The sequence below is a fragment of the Solea solea genome, chromosome 6, assembly GCF_958295425.1.
Source record: "Solea solea chromosome 6, fSolSol10.1, whole genome shotgun sequence".
Classification (NCBI taxonomy): domain Eukaryota; kingdom Metazoa; phylum Chordata; class Actinopteri; order Pleuronectiformes; family Soleidae; genus Solea; species Solea solea.
Window position 1 is genome coordinate 25,727,541 of NC_081139.1, and position 22,485 is coordinate 25,750,025.

Sequence of the window (22,485 nt, forward strand, 5' to 3'; positions counted from 1 at the left end):
TTTCTTGATTGTTCAATTAGATATTTTGTCCTTAACATGCGTATGTCAGAAAATGGTGAAAAACTTTAATTTGTGTAAAGGTTTTTGTAAACAAACTTTAACACATACACTTTACTATCACAGAGGAGCAATTAGGAAACTAAATAACAGGAAAATATAACATGAAATGTATCAAAATAGTTAATTACTAATTCATTAACTGCTGCAGCTACACTTTGTTTTGCCATTTTCTGAAATCATGGAATAATAAAGAAAATAGAATAAATATAAAGGAGGTGAAAGGGAAATCCTCTTTGTTGTCAATATGATGGAGGGTAGATCAGAGCTGCTGAGACTGAGCGCACCGACCTGACCCGACATGTCAAACATGTCCAACATTCTAACGTGTGATGGTGAGAGGAAACACACACAGACACGGGGAGAACATGCAAACTCCACACACGGGAATCTAACCAAGCACCTTCTTGCTGTGAGGCAACAGTGCTAACAACTACCCACTGGAGGAAATGGAGCTGCATCACAGCAGACACAAACTATCATTTCCCTTAAATCTGTTCATTCCGTGCTACAATGTTACTAACCTGGAATATAATTTACAAAATGATTCTTATTCTTATTATTATTCTTCTTATTATTTTTATTATTATTATTATTATTATTATTATTATTAATATTAATAATAATAATAATAATAATAATGATAATAATAATAATCGATTTATCGACATGAAGCAGTTATACAAACACAGGTTTGAACCTGAACGCTTCTTGCTTATTTTTAGTCCACAAATGTAGATTCATCAGAAGTAAACCCTGTTTAAATAATATGAAGAACGAGTTTCAATATTTCAATATGCAACAATAATAAAGCTAATTATATCTAATTATATCATAATAAAACAGCATATCCTTTTTGTATCGTTATCATTTTAGAGCTTATCGAAACAATGCATCGAGATTTAAGATGGTGTATTGATGATGGGAGAGTCAGACCACTGCGCAGAGCCTTCTCCAGCACATCCCAAAGATTCTCAACGTGGTTAAGGTCTGAATTCGGTGGTGATAATGATGTCTCATGCTCCCAGAACCACTCTTTCACAATTTAAGTCTGATGAATCCTGGCATTGTCATCTTGGAACATGCCTGCGCCATCAGGGAAGAAAAAAATCCATTGATGGAATAATGTGGTCATTCAGTATATTCAGGTTGTCAGCTGACCTCTGAACCTAGACCTGACCAACTTGCCAAGACAACCAACAATAAACGGCCACTGTGAAAAGGTGGCAGCGTACAACCACAGTTGATAAAAACTGTCTCGTCCAAATGTTTGAATGACAGAAGAGGAAACGTGACCATGTGTCTCTTTCAACAGCAAGCCCGTTTCTTTCCATTTCCATAATGGTTGTCCATGTTAATATTTCAGTGGCCTTCCGAGTAAAAAAGAACACAAATGGAGAGTGCACCCGCAGGCCGGCGTTTGAAGTGAGCAGATAAATCACAGTTTAACCCAGAGGGTCGACCTTCGCCTTCTACGTGTGCTTATACCTGAGATGACGGCAGCTAAGAGTGATGGTAGAAAACACTTAAACATTTAAGAGGTTTGCTGTGAATTCCATATGAATTATTGAATGTATAAATGTTAAATGCCGTCTGTGGGACTGACGTGGCGCGACCGACTGGTGCGAAAAGATTGTGTGTTCACTTAGGCTTGACATGAAAAACTAAATATTACATGGGCCAAGTTATCTCTCGGTTGCGATGCGTCCTGAAGATGACAATGGCTGACCAATTTCCTGTCCTGGTGACCTTCACCTGCTGCCATGAGCACAAAAAGGCTTTGGTGGCTGCTGTCGTGTGTGTGTGACACGAACACTCTTTTAACCTGTATTCTCACTGAACTAGGCTTTGATTTTATTCTCCACACTCGTCTGTTATTCTGTCTTTGTCTATTTTACCCAGGGCAACATATGGATATTATATCTTGGTGGTGACATGAGACAAGATATGGATTTTGAATATCGTGATATTGTATCTTTACAAAAAGTATCTAGTAAACGACCTTTACTGAATTTAATGGCTGTTGCATTGATAATTGTCATATTTATAATATTGTATACATTTGTGGAATACAAAAAATGTTATACATGTTCCTTTTATCTTATATTAAAAGTTGCTATATAAATAAAGATTCATGTGCCATATGCTGTGTTTTACTGCGGTGTTTTCAGTGCTCTTCCTCAGACAAGATGCACATTCACGGACACAACAAGCCGAGGGCATCATGTGGACGTGACACCAGCCGGACTGATGTAATGTCATCTAGAACTGCTGCTCACAGACGATGCACACAAGGGCCTCAGACAGCCAGAGGGAGACGACTGAGCAATTACATAACACCTACAAACCCAGTGCTGATGTTATATAATAGAAATACCATATAGTGTAGCACTGTTGCATGTTGGTGTTTGCTTCACAGAACCAACCACAGAACATACACTTAGAGCTGCAAGTGACCATTATTGTCACGATTAATTGAGTCATCGTTTGGTGCATAAAATGTCAGAAAATGCTGAATAATGTTGATCAGTGGAAATGAGGATGCTCTCAAATGTCTTGTTTTTGTCCACAAACCAAAATGATTCAGTTTTAAATGATTTCTTTGTTTTATGGAGCAAAGAAACCAGCAAATATTCACATTTAAGAAGCTAAAACAATCACAAATCTAGATTTAATGATGGAAAAAAAAGCTTCAAATCGATCAATCGATAAACAAGATAGTTGACGATTAATCTAGTAATGGATTAATAATGGATTCATCGAGTTATTGCTTCAGCTCTACATACACGCTCTTGGTTTTAAACCAGAATCAGATTTGAACTCCAAAATGATTGGCAACATGCATTGCTGTTAATACACTTGATAATTAATAAAACATTTTTCTAAATCAATGAGTGAGTGGCATTTGATATGATCTGCACATTTCCCCATAATCATGGTATATAAATAATTGATGCTAAAGAAAAGGGTTGGGGAGTCATGTTTCACCTTCAAGGATGTTACAGAGACTCAAATCTCTCACAACACAGCATATATGTCAGGATAATTCCAGTCTAACTGTCTGAAATATTAATTTATTATTTAGACAAGGTGGAACCTGCCTCATTTGGTACATTTGTGTCAATCAGGCCCCATTTAGACATGATATTAACATCTGTCCAAAGTGATCCAATCACAAGTGAACTGGATTAAATGCATGTGTTCAGATCAGGCATTAAATGCGCCCTGAATGCTTCTCCTGTGACCACATGTCAGATCTCAGGCTGTTGTTTTCACAAGAATAAATATGATGTTTTTAAGTCTAATTGTTAATTTGTTAGTGACAGATGGAGATAGAGAGAGACTCATTGTCCCAGACTCCTCCCCCTTTTATAAACGCCAAAGCTGGCACTTCGTCGTCTTTCTCTCTCCAAGGCTTGAAGCTCGGTGTGAGCGATGGAGAGGCTTGACCATGGATGTACAGTATTAGAAGAACTGGATAGAGCGCCGCCCCCTCTGCCGTCATTTGCAGTGGCCACTCATGGTACTGCAACCAGAAATACTCATGCGGCCCAAAAAGCAATTTTCCCATTGAGCACAATAGTAAAAGAGACACCTGTAAAAAGGGTCCACTGGACACCGCGAGACATGGACATAGGTATTTATAGATCTTTATATTCTATATTTTTAATTCATGGAGTTTTATATTAGTAAAACATTCATAAAAGGCCATAAAAAGCCCAGAAAAATCTTATTTCAAACCAAAGTGCGGTCAGGGAACCGTATGATATGAAAACTTCATGGGAAATGGGAAGAGATCTAGGCAATGGGGTGTTTTCCTTTTACATTTTTTTAAGGACAAAGCAGATATTAGTTATTTATTCATCCACCATTAGCATTTCGTGGGGCAGATGTCGGCGTAGACTGTATACAAAACCCCTGACTTATGTAAAAGCAACATATTGTATGTTCAATAAAACTGTGGAAATACACTGCCTGGCCAAAATAAAAGTCAAATAGGTAAGGGGTTGCTGCAGTTGGTCAGGTCTAGGTTCAGCAACGTTATGTGCCCAAAGAATGAGGTCAGCTGACAACCTGAATATAATGAATGACCAGATTATTCCATCAATGCATTTTTTTCTTCCCTGATGACATGGGCATATTCCAAGATGACAATGCCAGGATTCATCAGGCTCAAATTGTGAAAGAGTGGTTCAGGGATCATGAGACATCATTTTCACACATGGATTGTGTGACCACCACAGAGTCCAGACCTTAACCCCATTGAGAATCTTTGGGATGTGCTGGAGAAGGCTTTGCTCAGTGGCCGGACTCTCCCAGAAACAATGCAAGATCTTGGTGAAAAAAGAATGCAACACTGGACGGAAATAAATCTTGTGACATTGCAGTAGCTTATGGAAACAATGCCACAGTGAATGAGTGAGTAATCAAAGCTAAAGGCGGTCCAACCATGTGACCCTTTTTTTAAGGTGGCGACTTTTTTTTTGGCCAGGCAGTGTATTTAAAATGTGCTGACCTGTTTTTACATATAAGTCTGATGATGTCAAATAAACAGTGTACACACCACAGCTTTTTCCAGTTTACAGCATCTTTGATTATCATCATACAGTATGTATGACATCCAGGCTACGCCCCCTGCCCTGCTCCCCACTCTCCCCCTTAATCAGCTCTCAGCCCACTTCTGGGCATTTTTCAAAATCAGGCAATGGCCGGAGATAGACCTCAGAAGATTGGGCCTTAAACGATCGTTTCCACAGCAGGGGACAGCACTTGTCTCCTTTTACTCAGCACAGGCATCGACACTCACCGTGTGGGCTGGTGTCTGAAGTGAACTCCGTCCCAGGCTCTGTGGTGGTCTCTGCCTCCGGGGTGTATATATCCTCGTCTGGCGTTGGGGTTTCTGGAACAGGGGCTGTGGTGTTGTCTCCCTCCACCTCAGTGGGAGGAGGGTGAGGCTCGGTGCTCGGTGGAGCCTGAGGGGCATCGGTTGGGGCTGCAGGTGGGGGAGGGGGGACAGGTAACACCCTGACAGTGTCATCGGGACCGATGGGTTGCGTGTCCTCACCTTCAGCTGGACTTGAGGCTGTGGTGGTTGTTGTTAATGTTGTTGTAGGGATGAGTGCGGAGGGGAGTGTTGTGGGTGGATCTGGGGGGGCCGGTACGTGTGCGACTGTCACATTGAGTAAAGACGCGACAGGTACAGAAGTAATATTTGGAGGTCCTGGGGGGAAAAGGAAACCAATTGAATGGAATGACTTGTACACATTTCCACAGTAAAGTAAGTATAAAACGAGGTTGTGATGATGAACTTGGTACCTGTGACGGGGGCGTCCTGGGCCGAGGCCCCGAGGGCTAGAGCGAGCAGCAGGAGCAAGGGACACACACCCATTCTGCCCTACACAAACAAAACACAACAGGGACATTAGTTTGAAACAACAAAAACTGCAAATAGTTGCCAAAATATCACTAAGACAATATGCAGTGCTTCACTAATGCATTAGACCACCACACAAAGCCATAGCTGCCCTAAATGAACAGCACTGATAATTATCAAAATCCTTTGTTTTTGTATACACCTGTATGTAGATGCTCTTTAACCAAAATTATATTTTTCTAATTGACTGTAAAACAGACCAAATAGTAAAGCACATTATTATTTCTTGATTAAGAAATAATAATGTAAAATATAATAATGTAAAAAATAATAAAGTCAAATTGCTTGATTCATGTGTGACTTCTCAGAGACGCCCAGCGAGGCAGCTCACATGTGGGTATAAAAACGTGAATTCAGTTTGTAATTTGTCAAATAAATAACAATAATACAATTTTTAGTCTGCTAAAATAGTTATGTTTTCATGTTTCAATGACAGGTGGTCTAACAAATGTGTTAAGCACTGTATTTAGGTAGGTAACACTCTTCAACCTGAAAGTAAACAGGAATACTTGATGTATAATGAGTGTAAAGTACCTGAAGAAGCGAAGTTGGCATCAGTCACTCATTCGCACAGCGTGATCCTAGAAGTAAAAGAGAAGATATTTAGAATCAGAGGATCAGCATCAAGCTAACAAACAGCAGCAGAGACAAAGTCACATGGCAGAACGGTCAGAGTCCAGAGGTTTGGACTCCAAGCAACCTCAAAAGCCCCGTTTGGAAATACTTGGGATTTTGGTCAGTCGAAGGCAAAAATGCGGAACATCGAGATAAAGTGTTACGCAAGCTGTGTAAGCTACAGATAGCTTAGCCATTCCACCACAGGCAACATGAATTTTGGGCCAATTTTGAGAACCCTAGTGCAAAATACCGCTAACAATAGCTAGCCCAAGATGCATTTCCAACTTTGTAATGGAAAATGTCTGTTTTCATGAAATCCTGCTTGTGCAACTGTATTTTTCTACTTTCTTGCGAGAAATGGAGAAGGTCAACAGAGCATCACAGAGTCTGTGATGTTGTCCGGTGAGCCTGGAATAAGGTGTCATCACAAGGTCACATGCTAGGAAAACACGGTTGCACAAGCATGATGTCATGAAAACAGACTTTTGTCATCACAGACTTCTCAACTGTAGTGCGGTGAACTAGGACCGACGTCACTCCCCGTTCTGACGTAAATGGAGTGAACCATAAACAAGTTTGAGACGCGACGGATCGCTCCCACTGTAAACCCAGCTGAAGCAGGGATGCAAGCCATTTGATCTCACCATAAGAGACTTTAACTTAACTTTAATAAGACTTTGACTTAACTTTGTAAACCACTCACTCTTCCACATGAAATGACCAGCAGCTCACGCGTCCCTGCACAGCACAATCAGTGATTTTCTCCATGGACTTTGGTGTGGATATGTGAGCGCTTTAGAACGTTCAGTTTCCAGAGAGAAAAGGCTGTCTGTGAAAATGATCAAGTGACGAACGCTTCTTTTAGAAATGGGAACAGTGCAGTCAGTACCTGCTAAAAATCACACTTTAAAAAGCCTGAACTCACACTTTAATATGATGGTTTGAGGACTACCAGTGCTCAGATCTCATAGATAGTTTATGATGTAATACGGTATAAAGTGTTCATTTATCTCGTCTCAGCTTCTCCAAAAGGGAAGACTTTTCTGTTTTTTCATGACTGTGAGAAGCATATCTTTGGGACATGGAGTATTTTGCAAAGGTATTATAAGACATTGCCTCAGGCTCTGGAAACTGGAACATTCTTTTGACCACTGAAAATGTTTTAAACTCCTTCAAAGAGTTTCATCACAAAAATGTGTTATGCTCGTCAGTTATCTGGTGTGTGTGTGTGTGTGTGTGTGTGTATTCATCGCCCAGAGCATGACCAAAACAGAATTAGTGTCACATTTAAATCCTGCAGTGACAGTGAATCAGCATTTAGGACACTCTTTAGTCAATGATATGAGGATGAGCTACCAGAGGTTTCTGATGACAGGAAGCATGATGCAGGCTGGATGACTGACGCTATTATCTCCACAGGCCGAGGCTGGTGTCTTCCTGATTGAGGTGTAATAATATCAGGACCTAATCCCTTGTTCCTGACCCTGGAATAATCCAGCCCGTCTGGCTTGAGCACTGACCCTGATCCAAACACTGCAGGGGCTACCGCACAGAAACTGATGCTTTACATCACAGATTATCACATTAGTGTGCAGAGGATGAATTGGGCGGTGAAAGCTGTAGTAGAGCCAATCTTCTTCTGCTGTTTCGAACTGAGCTCTTTCACTGGATTAGTTACATTCACTCTGGCTTTAGCACAGAACGGCATAATGAGCAAGTCTATTAACCTTGAAATCCAATTGCTATCCTTCTCTCTATCAAACACAAATATTAGATGGTAGTCTCATCATCACAATGCCTCTATTTTTGTTTGACACTCAGTTTACTCTTGTGTGACTGAAAGAAGCTGATGACAACTAATGATTATTTTCATAATCGGTTGATCTGTTTAGTTTCTTGACTGAACGAGTACTTGTTTGGTCCAGAAAATAATGATGTTCTCTCATGTCTTATGTTCCAGTTCTGATGATTTCTTTGTCAACTAGTTTCAAGTATTTAAAAAAAAACCTCAAACAACTTGTTGATTATTAAAATAGTTGCCAATTAATTTAGTAATCAATAAATTGACTGACTGTTGACCTTTCATGTTCATCAGTACGACAGCTTTTAACATTTTAAAATGTCCCCAAATTCTGAAACTGCCCTCTTATGAGCTAGGAGCAACAAATAATGGCACAGCCTTTTATTTTTTTGGACACTTGCTGAAGGATTCTAATAAGCAGTAAGGGACTCCCTTACTGGACTTAATAACTTAATATTGATGATTGTAGAAATAAAACACCAGTACCGGTCATCGTTACCAATGCTGGGCTGATAATTAGTCGACTAGTACATTTATTCTTAGACATAGATTTTATTAAGCGACTAAAAATCTGTTTTTGTGTCCCCATCCCCGCAAGCATGTTTCAGTAAGTAAGAGCATCTGTGTGTCAAGATGGTTCCCAACACTGAAGGCACACCGAGTGGCAAGCAGTCGTGACGTCACCCGTCAGAATCTGAACTCTCGTTTTGCCATTTGCTGGAAAGTGGCGTCCACCCATATATCATACATCTTTCTCAAAATGTCAAAAATGATTTACATAACTGACATCATGTTCTAGCGAAGACGACCTGACGATAGCGATTGAGACCATTTACTCCACGGGAACGTTTTTACTGATGTTATCAAACAAGTGAGAAGTAGAAACTCATTTTCCACAGACTTCGCGACTCTGGGCGGCACGGCATGACGACTCCGTCTCTCGTCTCTTCCACAGGTATGGTGCGCCGTTCACCGTGTATTAAGTATCGGCAGCGAGCCAGAATTTGATGCCAAATGTGTCTGGTTTGCTGCCCATGAATTGGATGAATCTGCATCTTTCCTGCATCGCCTTTGCTTCATCCACAGTAATGTTGACAGCGGGTTTATCGCAGTCAAACATTCTGACTCTGCTGCACAACTCTCCGCGCTGTGCCATCGATTGCTCCTTCATGCCCTTCTGCTACAGCTGGACTTGGTTAATTTTTTCACTGCCTAACATCATATGGAAAAAACTGAATTATCTTATTATTTTTATTATTTAAAGCTCCGTCTTCAAGATGCTTTTTAGACTGAACAGCCAGAAATCTATTCCATTTACTGCCACATACAGAGCGACCCATGCAAGTAGCCAATCGTCACATTTTAAAGGCTGCATTCAGTAAATGTTTGACACTTTTGCTTAAAGAATAACTGGTCCTATTTAATAACTTTGCACTCATGTTTGTTTTACACACTTACACAACAAGATAAGGCCAAAATTATTGATCCATACGTGTATTAACAGCACGCCGGACTGTGGCGACCTGCACCTACATTTTTCCGTCATAAATCAAAGTGCTTTTTCCACCCCTGTCATTTCTTATTATGAACCTCTTTATGAATTCATTGTTATCCCAAAAAATCATACACACTCCTACCTCAATTCCTCCTCACTCACTTCTCATTAAAAGTAGTGACTGAGCTGAAATAGCCCTACTCCTGCAATTCTGTTTAGGGTGAATTAGTGTAACACTGGGTTAATTCGGCTAAAAGGGGTGCGATAGACAAAGGATACTAATGGTATATTTTTCTTAATGAAGCATGACTCATTGATTTCTGCATGCCATCCAGGGAGGCTTGGTGACGTGTCACTGTGTTGGTGTAACTGATACGAGGCGGTGCTGTTGCTAGCCAGAACCTCACAGATGCTGCTGGAGCCCGGGAGCGAGCGTTCTTCCTGGAGACTGTGCAGCACTGACACTGCGACTCTCCAGAGATGCACCTTAATGTGTTTGAGCCTCCTGAGAAGCAGCAGCCTTCCTGCGAGTGTGTCTGTGTAAACGTGTGGGATTCTTTTCTGAGACGAGGGAGTGGGTGAAGGGAATCCTTCATTTAATGCTTCCATTTGTGCCACTTTTAGCTTTTTCGCCTCAGCTTTTGCTTCAGCTGTCCGCTCTGAGCCCCTATCATCAGATGAGCATGGACAGATGCAATTCTTTCACACACACACACAACGAGATGACCAGGGCTGTGTACTGGCAAGAATCTGGTGATATGATAGACATCCAAATACAGGGCTGATGACAAGATAGACTGTAATGTATTGAAATACTTTGACGATATTAGATCGTGAAGGATTTGAAAGTCCCTACGATCTGCCAAAACGGAGAGATCGTAGTATCGTCTATGGCACATTCTATCCACTGCTGTTCTATGCTCTACTCATCCAAATCATAGCGAACTACAGGGACGAGGAGGTAAGCCATGGTTGAGGATTTTCTGGAGGGCTGTGGGCCGGAAGTGACATGCTGAGGGCCGGCTGCCAATGAAAAGCCGGTGCCGGCAACAATTCCCAAAGCTAGAAGTCCCGAAGTTTTCACTGCAACAGGAGGATTTTGAGAGAAATCTCAGAAAAATGGAAGAAGAGACGGCTTCCAAGTATATCACGTACAAGAAACACCAGGGTTTAGGGTTAGGCATGGAGAAGAAGCGAGGTTAGGGTTAGGGCCAAGATGACTTGGTAAGGCCATATAACATGTAAAATAATGTCACAGTAAAGGCTATATTTCGTAGGCGTCGACGGTACCTGTCTCTAACAGTGCTACACCAAAAAGTCAGAACAAGACATGAAGCATGTGCCCAGTGTGCAAGTTCTAAGCAAAGCTTTATTCAAATATGTATACATTACAATGTACACAATCACAGAAACAGGAAGAAAGCCAGGGCGAAAATAACAGTCATAAAGCAAAAAGACCAAACTATCTCCAAACACAAGAAGAAGACGACGATGGCAGATGTAAGCTACAGTGAATGCAAGCATAAGAAAAATGGAACTATGACATCATCATTTCCCCCAAAGTAGTGTATTGGTTGACTTCATGAAAACGCATGGGAGAGGTTTTAAGATCTTCCCACTCTGGGACCCTTTTCAAAAAATAGCATTTCAGGGCTCCGCGTAGAGATTAAAGATAAAAGTAACACAGATTCACAGAGACTTGTGTGGACAAGCACTTAAACACAGCCCAAGTTTCCACATAAAAACACACAGAGATCTGAAACACTGGTGTCATGTGAAGAGCAGGTGTTTCTGGAGCAGAATTATCTGTGCTTTTTTTAATTGAAACCAAACCAAGTGTCGCTCTCTCACGCCAAAGAAGGGTATACGAGGGTGCAAGAGACATCACATTTAAAAAAGCCAGTTATAAACAGGACATTAGCATTAAAGGTTTTACATGACTCATTGTCAGAGCTTCGAAACAGGTCCTAATAACACCATTGCTGACAGAGTCAGAACCACCTCAACACCTATTTTCACTCAACAGATTCAATCATTAACATACTTTTATTTATCTGTTTTTCTGTCAATCCAACGTCAAACTGACAAATATTTCCACTTCCAACAGCGTTCATCATGCTACTGCCCACAGAGCAAACCTGTGCATGCCCACCTGCTCGTGAATGCTCCAAACGTTAAGCGTGCATCTCATGCCGGCCTGACTTTGGGGCCATGTTGTGCAAACATGTGGACATTTCTCAGACAACGCAGAGGCAATTAGAAGTGAGGCCTTCACAGAAGCCACCAGTGGGAGTGAGCTGCAAAACTGCAACAAGCCAAAAAATCTGTGATTTGCCCGCAGGGAATATGAAACCCAACACCGAAATGTGACAGGGTGCAAAAAACCTTTTCCTCTATTTACTTTACACACACTACCATTACAAGAGCATACTGTAAAGATTGACTGGCACAGGAATAACAGCAGTGCAGAGTGTCAAATTAGGAGAAATCAGTCCCAAAGTATCGAGAGTCAATAAGTGTTAAAGGGGACATATTATACCCTATTTCTCCAAGTTAAAGTTTGGCTGAGTTTGGCACCAGCACCCCCCGCGACCCTCACGTGGAGGATAAAGTGGTAGGAAAAGGACTGATGGATACTGAAAGGCAGACAAATAGAGTTTTGTGCCGGAACGACCGTCTAATCAAAGACGAGATTCACCAGAAAAAGCTTTATTGCCAAGTACGATTTTACACATACAAGGAATTTGTTCTGGTGTCGTTGGTGCATAACAAACATTCTCTAAATATATATTAAAAATATAACAATATAAGTATATACTGTTATATTTTTCATTTTTTAATTAGAAAACCAGCGCGTCACACGTTTGTGACGTCAGCCTCTCAGTACCGTAACTCCTAAACGGCTGAATAACTGCCAGATATGGAATGTGAACGTTATCTTGGGAAAAGGGGCAGAAGAATTCACGCATTGAACATTTTTTGACAATTCTACAAAATCAATATAAATCCAGGAAGCCTGATTATCATAATGTCATACGAGGGTTAAAGGCTGTTTTTTTGTCAAGTTCAAGCAGCAATTGTAGACCTAAGCAGGAGTAGATTTTATTTACCGAGACTTTTGTTAAGAGACTAAAACCAGTTTGTTCTGGTGTCTGCTGTGTGGCAGCCAGGATTTTAGAGAGAGCTTCAGTGTCTCAAGCTGATTCACGGTGCAAGGGGGTCAGCTTAAGACACACACACACACACACACACACACAATGTATTCACTATAGGGATGGGCATGAGTATTCAGTTATTGGATTATAATAAAAAAGTCCGTTCTAATCAGTTACTGTGATATTAAAGGGATACAAAACAAGTGTTTTCTCCAGTGACTGCTTAATTTGTGATGCAGCTGTAATCAGCTGTAAGGAGGAGCATTTACTCAGCGGACCTTGTGTGTGTTTGTAGACATGATGACATTTCTGAGGTTCTCTGAATGCATCTTGAAGCTGCTCCTCTTAGTCGCCCTGTAGATCCATGGATGCATTATAAGAACTGGATAGAGCGCCGCCCCCTCTGCCTTGAAGACAATTTTCTTCGGTGGTCACTTGTGGTACTGCAACAACAAAACACTCATGCGGCCCAATTTTCCCGCCATTAGCATTCGTTTTCAACTTATTATCGATGTATTAACGAGCTGCTGTGTGGATTGATTGAGGAGAGGAGACTGACATGCTAGTTCAGTCCCGGACATTGTGACACAGATGGCGGTGTGACCGTGTGATGCACTGAGACATGCGCTCACTTCACGTCACTATCTGTTCATAAAGCTACTTTTAAATGTGATGAACAAATGAATTAGAGTTGAAGATAAACATGTTGAGTGAAAGAATCTGGAGTCCTAAAACTACTTTTTAACACATTGGTATTGTTCCTAATAATACGATCATGAGTCTGCAGGTTTCGAGCAGCTTCATAGGAATGAACGGAGTCAAAGGGGCGGTGCTCTATCCAGTTCTTATAATACATCCATGTGCAGACCCAGCAGAAGTGTTGACATTCACCAGGGTCTTTGAATGCATCTCGTTCAAAGCTGCTCCTGTTATCTTAACATAGTGTGAACCCTGCATTACTTTGACTAGCTCTCATGTGCTGAAGTTCATCCTGTAGAATATGCAAACAGAATTTTAGCACTTTTGCAGTTTTCTTTTATCATGTTATAATGAGAACATGGGCAGCGTGAATATAATACTAAATACTTTATATTTTCTAACAGCATTTTTTATAATAGTAATAAGACATTCAGTTTTAATTATCACATTATTAAATGTATTATATTCAACATTAAATTACATATATGTACAGTATACATAAGCTTGTTTGGTGTTTTAATTAAAGTCAATAATGTTATTATTCACTTCATTTTAGATTTATTTCTCCGTTTGTGACATTTAAATATTTGAATATGTTATTATTGTGAAGTATACATCCTTCCATATCAAAACAAGCACTTTTACTTTGAAATTCTGTGAAATATCCTCATGAATAACGTTATTGCGATATCATGATAGAAAATAGTGCTATAATTTTAAAAGGCTCATATTGCCCACCCACATGTTTTTCCCACTTTTTGAATGTTTGTGTGTATCTGTATGTTGTATGCTGGACTGGTGACCTGTCCAGGATGTGACACCCGCCCTTTCACCCTGCTGAAGGTCACCTGGGACTGGCTTCAGCAGTCCCGCGACCCTCATGTGGAGTATAAAGTGGTAGGCAAGGAATGAATGCTATCCCTTTAAGTGTTGTTTCCTGATCTAGCTTTATTTAAACAAACATTATCCCAAACCAATGCAATTTGAAGAGACAGGATGTACTAAAAATACAGAAACAGGCTCATGATGTACCCAAGAAACAATGTAGACAGTTCTTATGTTACAGAAATCTTAACTTCACAGATCCTGTGAACATTTAAATCTGTCATATACTGTGTCAGAGTCAACAGCATCGTGCATAATTTGGTTCATTGCTCATGCAAGTACAGCCTCCTGTGGCCAAGTGCAGACCTCATAGGGCTGAAATCACACAGTTGTGAAAAGGCCGGGCTGTTCCTATGCCATTTCATTCACACAGTGAAAGGAACACTTATAGGTCGAACATAAAAGGCAGGCCAATTACATCGCCATGACAACGGAAGGAAGGCCAAGACGTACGATCAATGCAAGGTAGTCATTTAATATGGAGAGTTCCCACTCAAGAGATTGTGGATTTCACCAGTGCTTTTTTTATTCACCTGTGAGCTCCTACGAAGAAACAAGCAACTTTTCAGACAGAGACCACATGAATTCATGATCAGCTCAAGATGGGGATTCGACTGAGAACGGAACCTTCACTTGATAGACGGTTCATTTAGTAATCCTATAACAGTTGCATCCCTTACAGGAAACCGGACGAGCACAGTCCCTGCAGCCTCTGCTGACATGACACCAGCAGTGGTGGTGGTCAAGCAGATTGCACCATTCATGCAGGGGGAAAACATTTCCCTCTGGCTCTCTACAAGGCATCCCACACCTCACTACTCGCTGCAGCGCTTAGATAATGCGTTTCTGTCCGTCTCCATTCATGGCATATTAATACTGTTTCTATGTCTGGAGATTGAGGGAGGGAGGGAGAGAGGGAGAGATGGAGGGAGGGGCTCTGGGGCCAAAAGGAATACAGTGAATGCTTCCCTTCACAGGAGAGTGAAGTAGGCCCAACTCCGAGCCACTACGACTCTCACTCTGAGACAGACCACAGATTATACATCCCCGGTGCCACATACAATCCACAATCCTCTGGACTTCCCTTTCTGAGGGATACTACTCCCATGCTGGTGTGGTTAGTGTTCCTGCTGGCTTCATTCATGAGCTGGCAAGTTGAAAGACCGAGAGAGGCACGGGATTACTGCGCTGGCTAAATCACACAGGCCGGAGTGACCGCCCTGTCTGTTATTAAGCCTGTAATGATGATTTTGGTTGCACGAGGCTGGACGGATCAAGAGAACTCACTCATACTGAGAGTCGGTGAGGCTCCGCTGTGTGTCTGCTTCGTTGTGGGGGGTTCTCACGGGGCATTGCCAGGGGCCTCTCAAGCCTTCCCACAATGGACACAGAGAGGATGTGGAGGTGCAAAGCATGGCTTCCCCACAGAAGCCACCGTGACCTTAAAGCACAGTGTGGGGCCAACCGGGGCAGCTGGAAGGCCATGGATAAACCGGACTCACTGACACCTCTGCCATTTCTTAACGTAAATATTTGAAACAAAAAATTATAATTTGATATTCAGTATAGAGCTGAAGCCGGGCATCTTTTCTTTTTTTTAATCTTGTAAAGCACTGGCCTCGCCGTGGCACGGTTAAGTAGCATTTCCACTAGCATAGAACATTGTACCAGGTACTATTTCTGTAATACCTGCTCTGGTGCGGTTCCAAGCATGAGTAGCAACTATGCGCGACTGCCGGCCACTAATTGGTCAGAGTGTCGTCACAGGAAGAGACGTCTGACACAAAAATCAAGCCGAACAATGTCGAACTGTAGATCAGTTAAAAAGACTTAACAATCCTTAAAAACGTGGGTTAATTTCCAACAATTACGAAGGAAATGTCTAAAATCTCTACATTTAACAGGAGTCTGGTGTGTTTAACAGATGGAGTCTGTGCTCCGGTCATGGAAGAAGAACTGAACAAACACTTTTAATGAACTGCTTCTAGTGATTCAGTTACACTGAAAACAACTGCTTTACAAGTCACTAGTCACTTGTTTGTGTTGCGTATAAAACAAAGTCAGCGCAGTTTCACACAGCTGTGCAGTGATGACTCCGCCCACGTTGAGTTGGTACTTTTTTTGTAGTGAAGATGCGACCTGAACCGTGCCGAGGCGAGGCGAGGCGGGACCATAGTGGAAAAGGGCCATTAGTGTGACAACAGTGTCATGACAGTGTGTCTCCAGAATGTTCTTTCATGCCAGTTTCCATGAAGTGTATTGAGAGACTACTCAGGCCTGCTTCTTACGATATGTTTGAATAGGAAGGGCAAGAGGTTTTTTTTGTCATCTCGGTGACTGATGCCAGGGGCAAATATAAATATTTACATCTATGGCTCTCAACTGGTTTTGGATTCAAACTGAACTTGCATTAAAAAAAAATTGGTGGAAAAACTGACTAAAATAAGATAACGCAGCATGACTGAGTCCGTCGTGGAATGTCAACGTGCCGCTTTTCTATTAAGAAAGGAGGAAATAATGGATTTTAACATGAAACTAATTTCACTGCAGCTTTCTCCTTTGACTCGCTCTCACTAAATTCCTGCTTGTCACGTGACGCGGCTGCAGCTGTTCCAGCCACATGATTGGTTCAGTTTCTCGCACTGTCATCGTCTGACTTGGGTTCCCTGTCAAAACATGGAGTTCTATTGAGTGCAACTACAAGAGCCTGGCTCAATCTAATTTGTATCACGCTTTACATGTACAGCAGCTACGAAACATACAGAACCACGTGTAAAAAAGTCATTTACTTAATATGAACTACTCCACGTGTACAGAAGGAATAAACACTGAATGATTCTATAGAAAGATCATTTATACAGTATATGAAAAGGTAAGTCATCACATTACTCCATTTCCTGTTTTTCCAAATAAATGCCATAATGGTCAAATTACAAATCAGATGTAGCTGCAAACAGGCTCTATGATGCATCATAATCCCATAAAACGCAGCTTAGTTTACCCCAACAGAGGCTGACTGATGAAACATGGTGGAACAGGTGGAAACAAAAACAGAGTATACCTTCCAGCCCCACACAAACAGCCCACTCAACATATTGTGTCAGCAGCCTGACAATGTGAAATTTCACAACATGGGGTTTTCAAAAAAAACACCCATTGAAAACTTCAGGCAAAAAGTACCAACAGGGCGATTTCTACCTGCACTTGTTTTAAATATTACAAACTAGGCCAATCATGAAAGTGGTGTGAGGATCCCTGGAGCACTTTAGCTCAACCCTTTAAGGATCCCGACACAGAAAGCAGTACTTTCTCTGGCTGCAGAGGACATGAAAGAGTGAGCAGAATGATAACAGCTGCCTTTCTCTGCTGCACAGCCAAAAAACACCTCCATACCTCTGTGTCATGAGATGGGGCTGCTCAACAATTAGGGTGGATTGACAGCTTGTGTGGGACAGAGGCGAACATGTAAAGACATGACTAACCAAGGTCAATGTAGACCTGTTAGTACACAGCGAGGTGCGGCTTCAGATGCAGCATTTGACCCTGTTCAGACCTGGGTTTTTTTACATGTGCCCTGAATAGGCTTAGGCAATATATCAATATATTTGAAAAACAAACAAACACTCAAATCAATGATTAGTTTAGTAATTCACAGGAAACTCTCCAAAGTAGGGATGTCCTGATACAACTTTTTCACTTCCGATACACATGGATACACATACACACATCATACATACTTTAATGACTTATTTTGTAGTGTGGAATGTTAGAATAGGCTTGATATTACTTAAACAGAGAACAATAGTCAGCAACAGTAGGTATGAGGAAAAACTGACCCATTTATTATTAACCAATGGGTTACATCAATTTTAACCTTCAACATAAAAATATTGGATTTTTTGCCATGCTAATTTCATACAGTCTATGGTTAATTTCATCAGGAGGAAAGTACTAATGGGGGTGTTTTCAGAGAACACCACCCTTGATTTCACTATTTTGGATAAACCCAACCCACACAGGATAAGTTAACCCGGAGCCCGGGGACCGGCCCCGCAGACGTACTTAGCTCCATGTGTGGAGCTTCAGGACACATTTAAAACACACAAAGCTCTTGGCATGGCTGGTTTTTGGGGTACAATTAACAAATGGAGGCTGTTGAAAGTCGACAGGTGGCGCTGGTTTATGAAATAATGTTGTTTTAGCAGCTCGCCTTAGGATGAGCTAGTGTGGTGCTAACGGCTGGCTCGCGCTCGCTGTGCGGCTTCGTAGCCTCTGATTTCAGAGGTTAAATAAAAATGTTTAACTTGTGAAATAGCAGTAGCACACACACGCTGTTGTTGTGATCATGTGATCTACATGCATCCAACACACAGAGTCCACGTGATCACAACGGGCACTGATGGATAGAAGTGCTGGAGCAGAATGGACTGCTTGTATCAGAGCGCTTATATCGGAGATTTGAGAGGCAGTCCGATATAATCTGATACTTCAGATATCATGGATGTTCAGTGAGCAGGTGTGACTGCAGGAATCTGCTTTTCCTTGTGTCCTCACTGGCAGCTATGTCTTTGTCTAGAGCTGCTTCTGGATGCATCCACTCTGACAATGTGTCAGTACCTCATACAACCACACTCAACAGAAAAATAACACATGAATTATCCCTTTAACACGGTAACATGACTTTTCCTGAAGCAGTGTTCATGCAGTGAGCTGTGATAAGACATTTGGCCCGAATAAGGCGGCTGTAGTCTTTTGTAGTCACAGCGATATGTGTGGGTGATTTTTGTCAAACACAGTCCGTAAAGGAATAGTCCATGATTTACAGAGCAGACACTCCAAGTGAAGACAAAGTGAGACATGGACAACAGCAACGACAAAAACTCAACACCCACAAGATGGAAATGGTATGCTCGGTTACACCCAGCAGAGAGAGAGAGTGTGTGTGTGTGTGGGGGGGGGGGGGGGGGGGGGGTTATTAATCATTAGGAAGAAAAGAAACTTTGGGAGAGGTTGTGAAGGGAATGCACACTCATGAGACACTGTGTCAGAGAGCACAATAAGAAACATGGATATGAAACAGCATGTGTGTTAATGCTAGGGCCACATCTTTCCTGTTGTGGGCCCCACTTACACCCAACAGATGAACCTTTTGGACTAATGTGACTAAAAACATGGCTTACAATGTCATCACTTTTTTAAAACAGGTTACTAGCTAGGGATGGTTCAATATCACTTTTCCTTTCCAAGACCAATATCACTGCAACTAACAATTATTTTCAAACAAATTCATCCGTCCATTATTTTCTCAATTCATCAAGTAATCACTTGGTCCACACATTTCTTGGTTACGTGGAGCAAAAAACCCACAAAATATTCACATTAAAGAAGCTGGAAAATCTGAAAACTTCATCAATGAGTCGATGAGTCATTTAAGAATCAATTCATTGTTGCGGCCCTAGATATCAAAACTCTCAATTTCTACAACACAGAGATCTGTCACACTATGGCTATTAATGTGAGAAGTTACCAGACAAATATAATGCTCCGACATTAGAAGGCCTCACTCATACCCTGGTCACATGACAGTGGTGGGGAATGTCTCTCTTTACAGCACGTGAAGCCTTTACATCGTATCACATCATTAATAGTATCCAATCTTTTTTCTTTTTTTTCTTTTTTACGATCCAGTCATTTCGGCTAGAATCAGACAGATACTGAGTGAGATACTGTATCCTCGAATCCGTCTTATTAACTTTACAAACAATGGTGCATTCCATTTGTAGTCAGAGCAACGTTACCAGCCCTGACATGGGATTGGAAGACGGCTGCCTCCATAGTACTGTTAACATCACTTCTGTTGTATTTGTTTTCAAGTCAATCAGTCATACACACACAACTGTTTCATGATTAACTGTAGACATGTTGCTACACTGTTAGTGTGTGCAAAATAACATGTAGAGCAGGGGGGTCAAACTTAAATGACCTGGGGGCCAATGAGCATCTAGTCTGGTCAATTTAAGTGAATAATAACATTATTGACTTTAATTGAAACACCAAACAAGCTTATACCGTACATATATGTAATTTAATGTTGAATATAATACATTTATATAATTATAAAAAATACTGTTAGCAAATATAAAGTATTTAGTATTATATTCACACTGCCCATGTTCTTATCATAACATGATACTGAGTGGTGGGCCCGCATGTGTAAAAAAACAACATAAAAAGTCAAACATTTTCTCTGGTAATGGCAAGTTAGACTGCATTTTCATGTCACTCACGTGAAATATTAATGATTACAATGTTTTGCAATGATCACGATAACAGGGAATCACCATGAAAGGAAGTAACATCCTTACTTTGTAGTGAGAGCTGCAAATCTGATGCCTCATTTCTTTACAAATAGTTGCTGACAGGATATTTATTTGTAAGGTATTTAGAAAAAAAGATTTCATTATAAAGGCTCCACCTTATGGCACTTCAAAATAAGTCAATACAACTATATGTTGGCAAGTTAGATCATGACTTCAAGTCACTGTGATGTAAAATACAATATTGACTCTTTTTTTTATCTCGATACATGATAAAACCGTAAGCTCTCCTGTCGCATCCTCACTTTGTAGTGAGTCAGGGCAAATGTGACGCCTCATTTTCTCTTCCTGTGTCACAGAAACAGCATCTGTGTTGCACAACAGGCTCAGACTTCTCAACACTTAAAAAGCCCCATTTTTCTTTAGACTCCCCTTCGCCAAAAAAAAAAGAAAAAAAAAATCCCTCCCTGCCTCCGAGCTACTTCTGAAATGTTCACGCTTCACAAGGAGACTCACAACTATTTGAAGAGCACTGCACTCCCTGCATACGCCTGCTTTTCTGTGTCAATGTGTTGGGGGGGCCAGTGTGTGTGTGTTTGATTGTTTGTTTGTTTGTTTGTGACACAATGTTACAGCCAGAGAGGAAACATGCTGCTACAGCGACATTGTAACAAGTGTGATCATGGGCTTTACGCAACAAAAACAGGAAAACTCACCCGAACTCCTGGAAGCAGCCGAGAGTAGACCCGAGAAGAAAAAAGGTGTGGGGGGGTTAAAAAAAAAAAAAAAATCAAAGCCAAGCTGGAATTTATCCTCCTGTTTCGCTTCCACGCTTTTCAACCCCGGCCCCAGGCTCCACACCCCAGGAACCGACAGTGAGAGCGGGGTGGGGGGGGGACCTGGGTGATAGAAGAGGAGGGAAGCACGATCTGGGACACACAGTCAACACTTCACCGTCACTACACTCCCCTACATCCAGGTTTAGGAAGGAACCCCCGCCGTAAGAGTCCTCACTTTAGCCCCCAGAGCACCGTCCCCTCGCCGGGTACTTTCTTCTTCTTTTAGAGTGTGAAGTCCCACGGTTTATCCGCTGTATCCGGGCGCGTCGGCCGACTGTTCTAGTCCGCCATGTTGTGTGTCTGTCTGCATCGGAAGAATGGGAAACGAGCAGCGAATTCCCAGGCCAGGCCCCGTCTCTTCTCCGCTCCGCTTCTGCGTGGCCCACAGTGACACCTGCTGGTCGAGCTCAAACACTACACGCATTTACAGCACCACAGGCATCACTAAACAAACCACACACTTTTTCAGTGGTTTTGAACCCTGCACCTGGAACCTCCTGAAGACCATGGTTCTAAAGCTGTGGTGCGCAGACCAAGCTTCCTGTGGTGGTAAATCTGAAATACTGTTCTACTTTATTAACCAGGGTGTGTGAGCAGAGTGGAGCTCAGGAGTTTTGACCAAAGTGTGTTGAAAAAGAAACAAATAACAAAAAAATTAATTAATTAAATAATAATAATAATAATAATAATAATAATAAAAATAATAATATTATGTTTACACTGCTGTATTTTAATGTTGGTGATCATGGTGTTACTTTGAGAGCAGGTGGTACTTGGTATAAAAAAAAAGTTTTAAAACCACTGGTTTAAGGCATGAAAACACGGTGACATCAGAATTAATTCATGATTATTTAGTGTTATTATACATAAATGAAGTGTCACCTTAAGGGAAACAATGTAAACAGTAGCGTTATAGATCCTTGAATAATATATGAACTTATAACTTCATTAAACTGAACGACTTTAATAAATGTTTAGTGCTTATAACCATTTATCGTACTCTAATTGTATTTTTATTTTTTTACAGGTCCACGGTCCATGTGTCCTCCGTTGAAATAAATAATTGAATAACCGGATGATACACGGACCGTCCACCTATTTATTATTATTACTGATAATTAGTTGATAAAAACAATCACTAGTTGTAATGAGTCAAGTTTTCTTATTATATTAGAGGAAAACTGA

General features: G+C 41.2%; 1 protein-coding gene across 3 annotated transcripts in view; it reads right to left on the reverse strand.

Moving 5' to 3' along the window:
• ptpra (protein tyrosine phosphatase receptor type A) overlaps positions 1 to 21,870 on the reverse strand; it is a 35,479-nt gene extending 13,609 nt beyond the window's left edge. Inside the window, exons 1-5 of one of the 3 annotated variants that reach the window (XM_058631322.1) lie at positions 21,178 to 21,866; positions 6,026 to 6,072; positions 5,374 to 5,452; positions 5,123 to 5,278; positions 4,865 to 5,050 (exon numbers count right to left, since the gene is read on the reverse strand). In XM_058631322.1, coding sequence (XP_058487305.1) covers positions 4,865 to 5,050; positions 5,123 to 5,278; positions 5,374 to 5,452; positions 6,026 to 6,046 — 442 coding nt within the window. In that variant the 5' untranslated portion in view covers positions 6,047 to 6,072; positions 21,178 to 21,866. Of the gene's footprint in view, positions 1 to 4,864; positions 5,279 to 5,373; positions 5,453 to 6,025; positions 6,073 to 21,177 lie in introns of all 3 variants that reach the window. The other 2 variants (XM_058631321.1, XM_058631320.1) reach the window with 2 other exon arrangements.
• Positions 21,871 to 22,485: the final 615 nt, after the last annotated feature.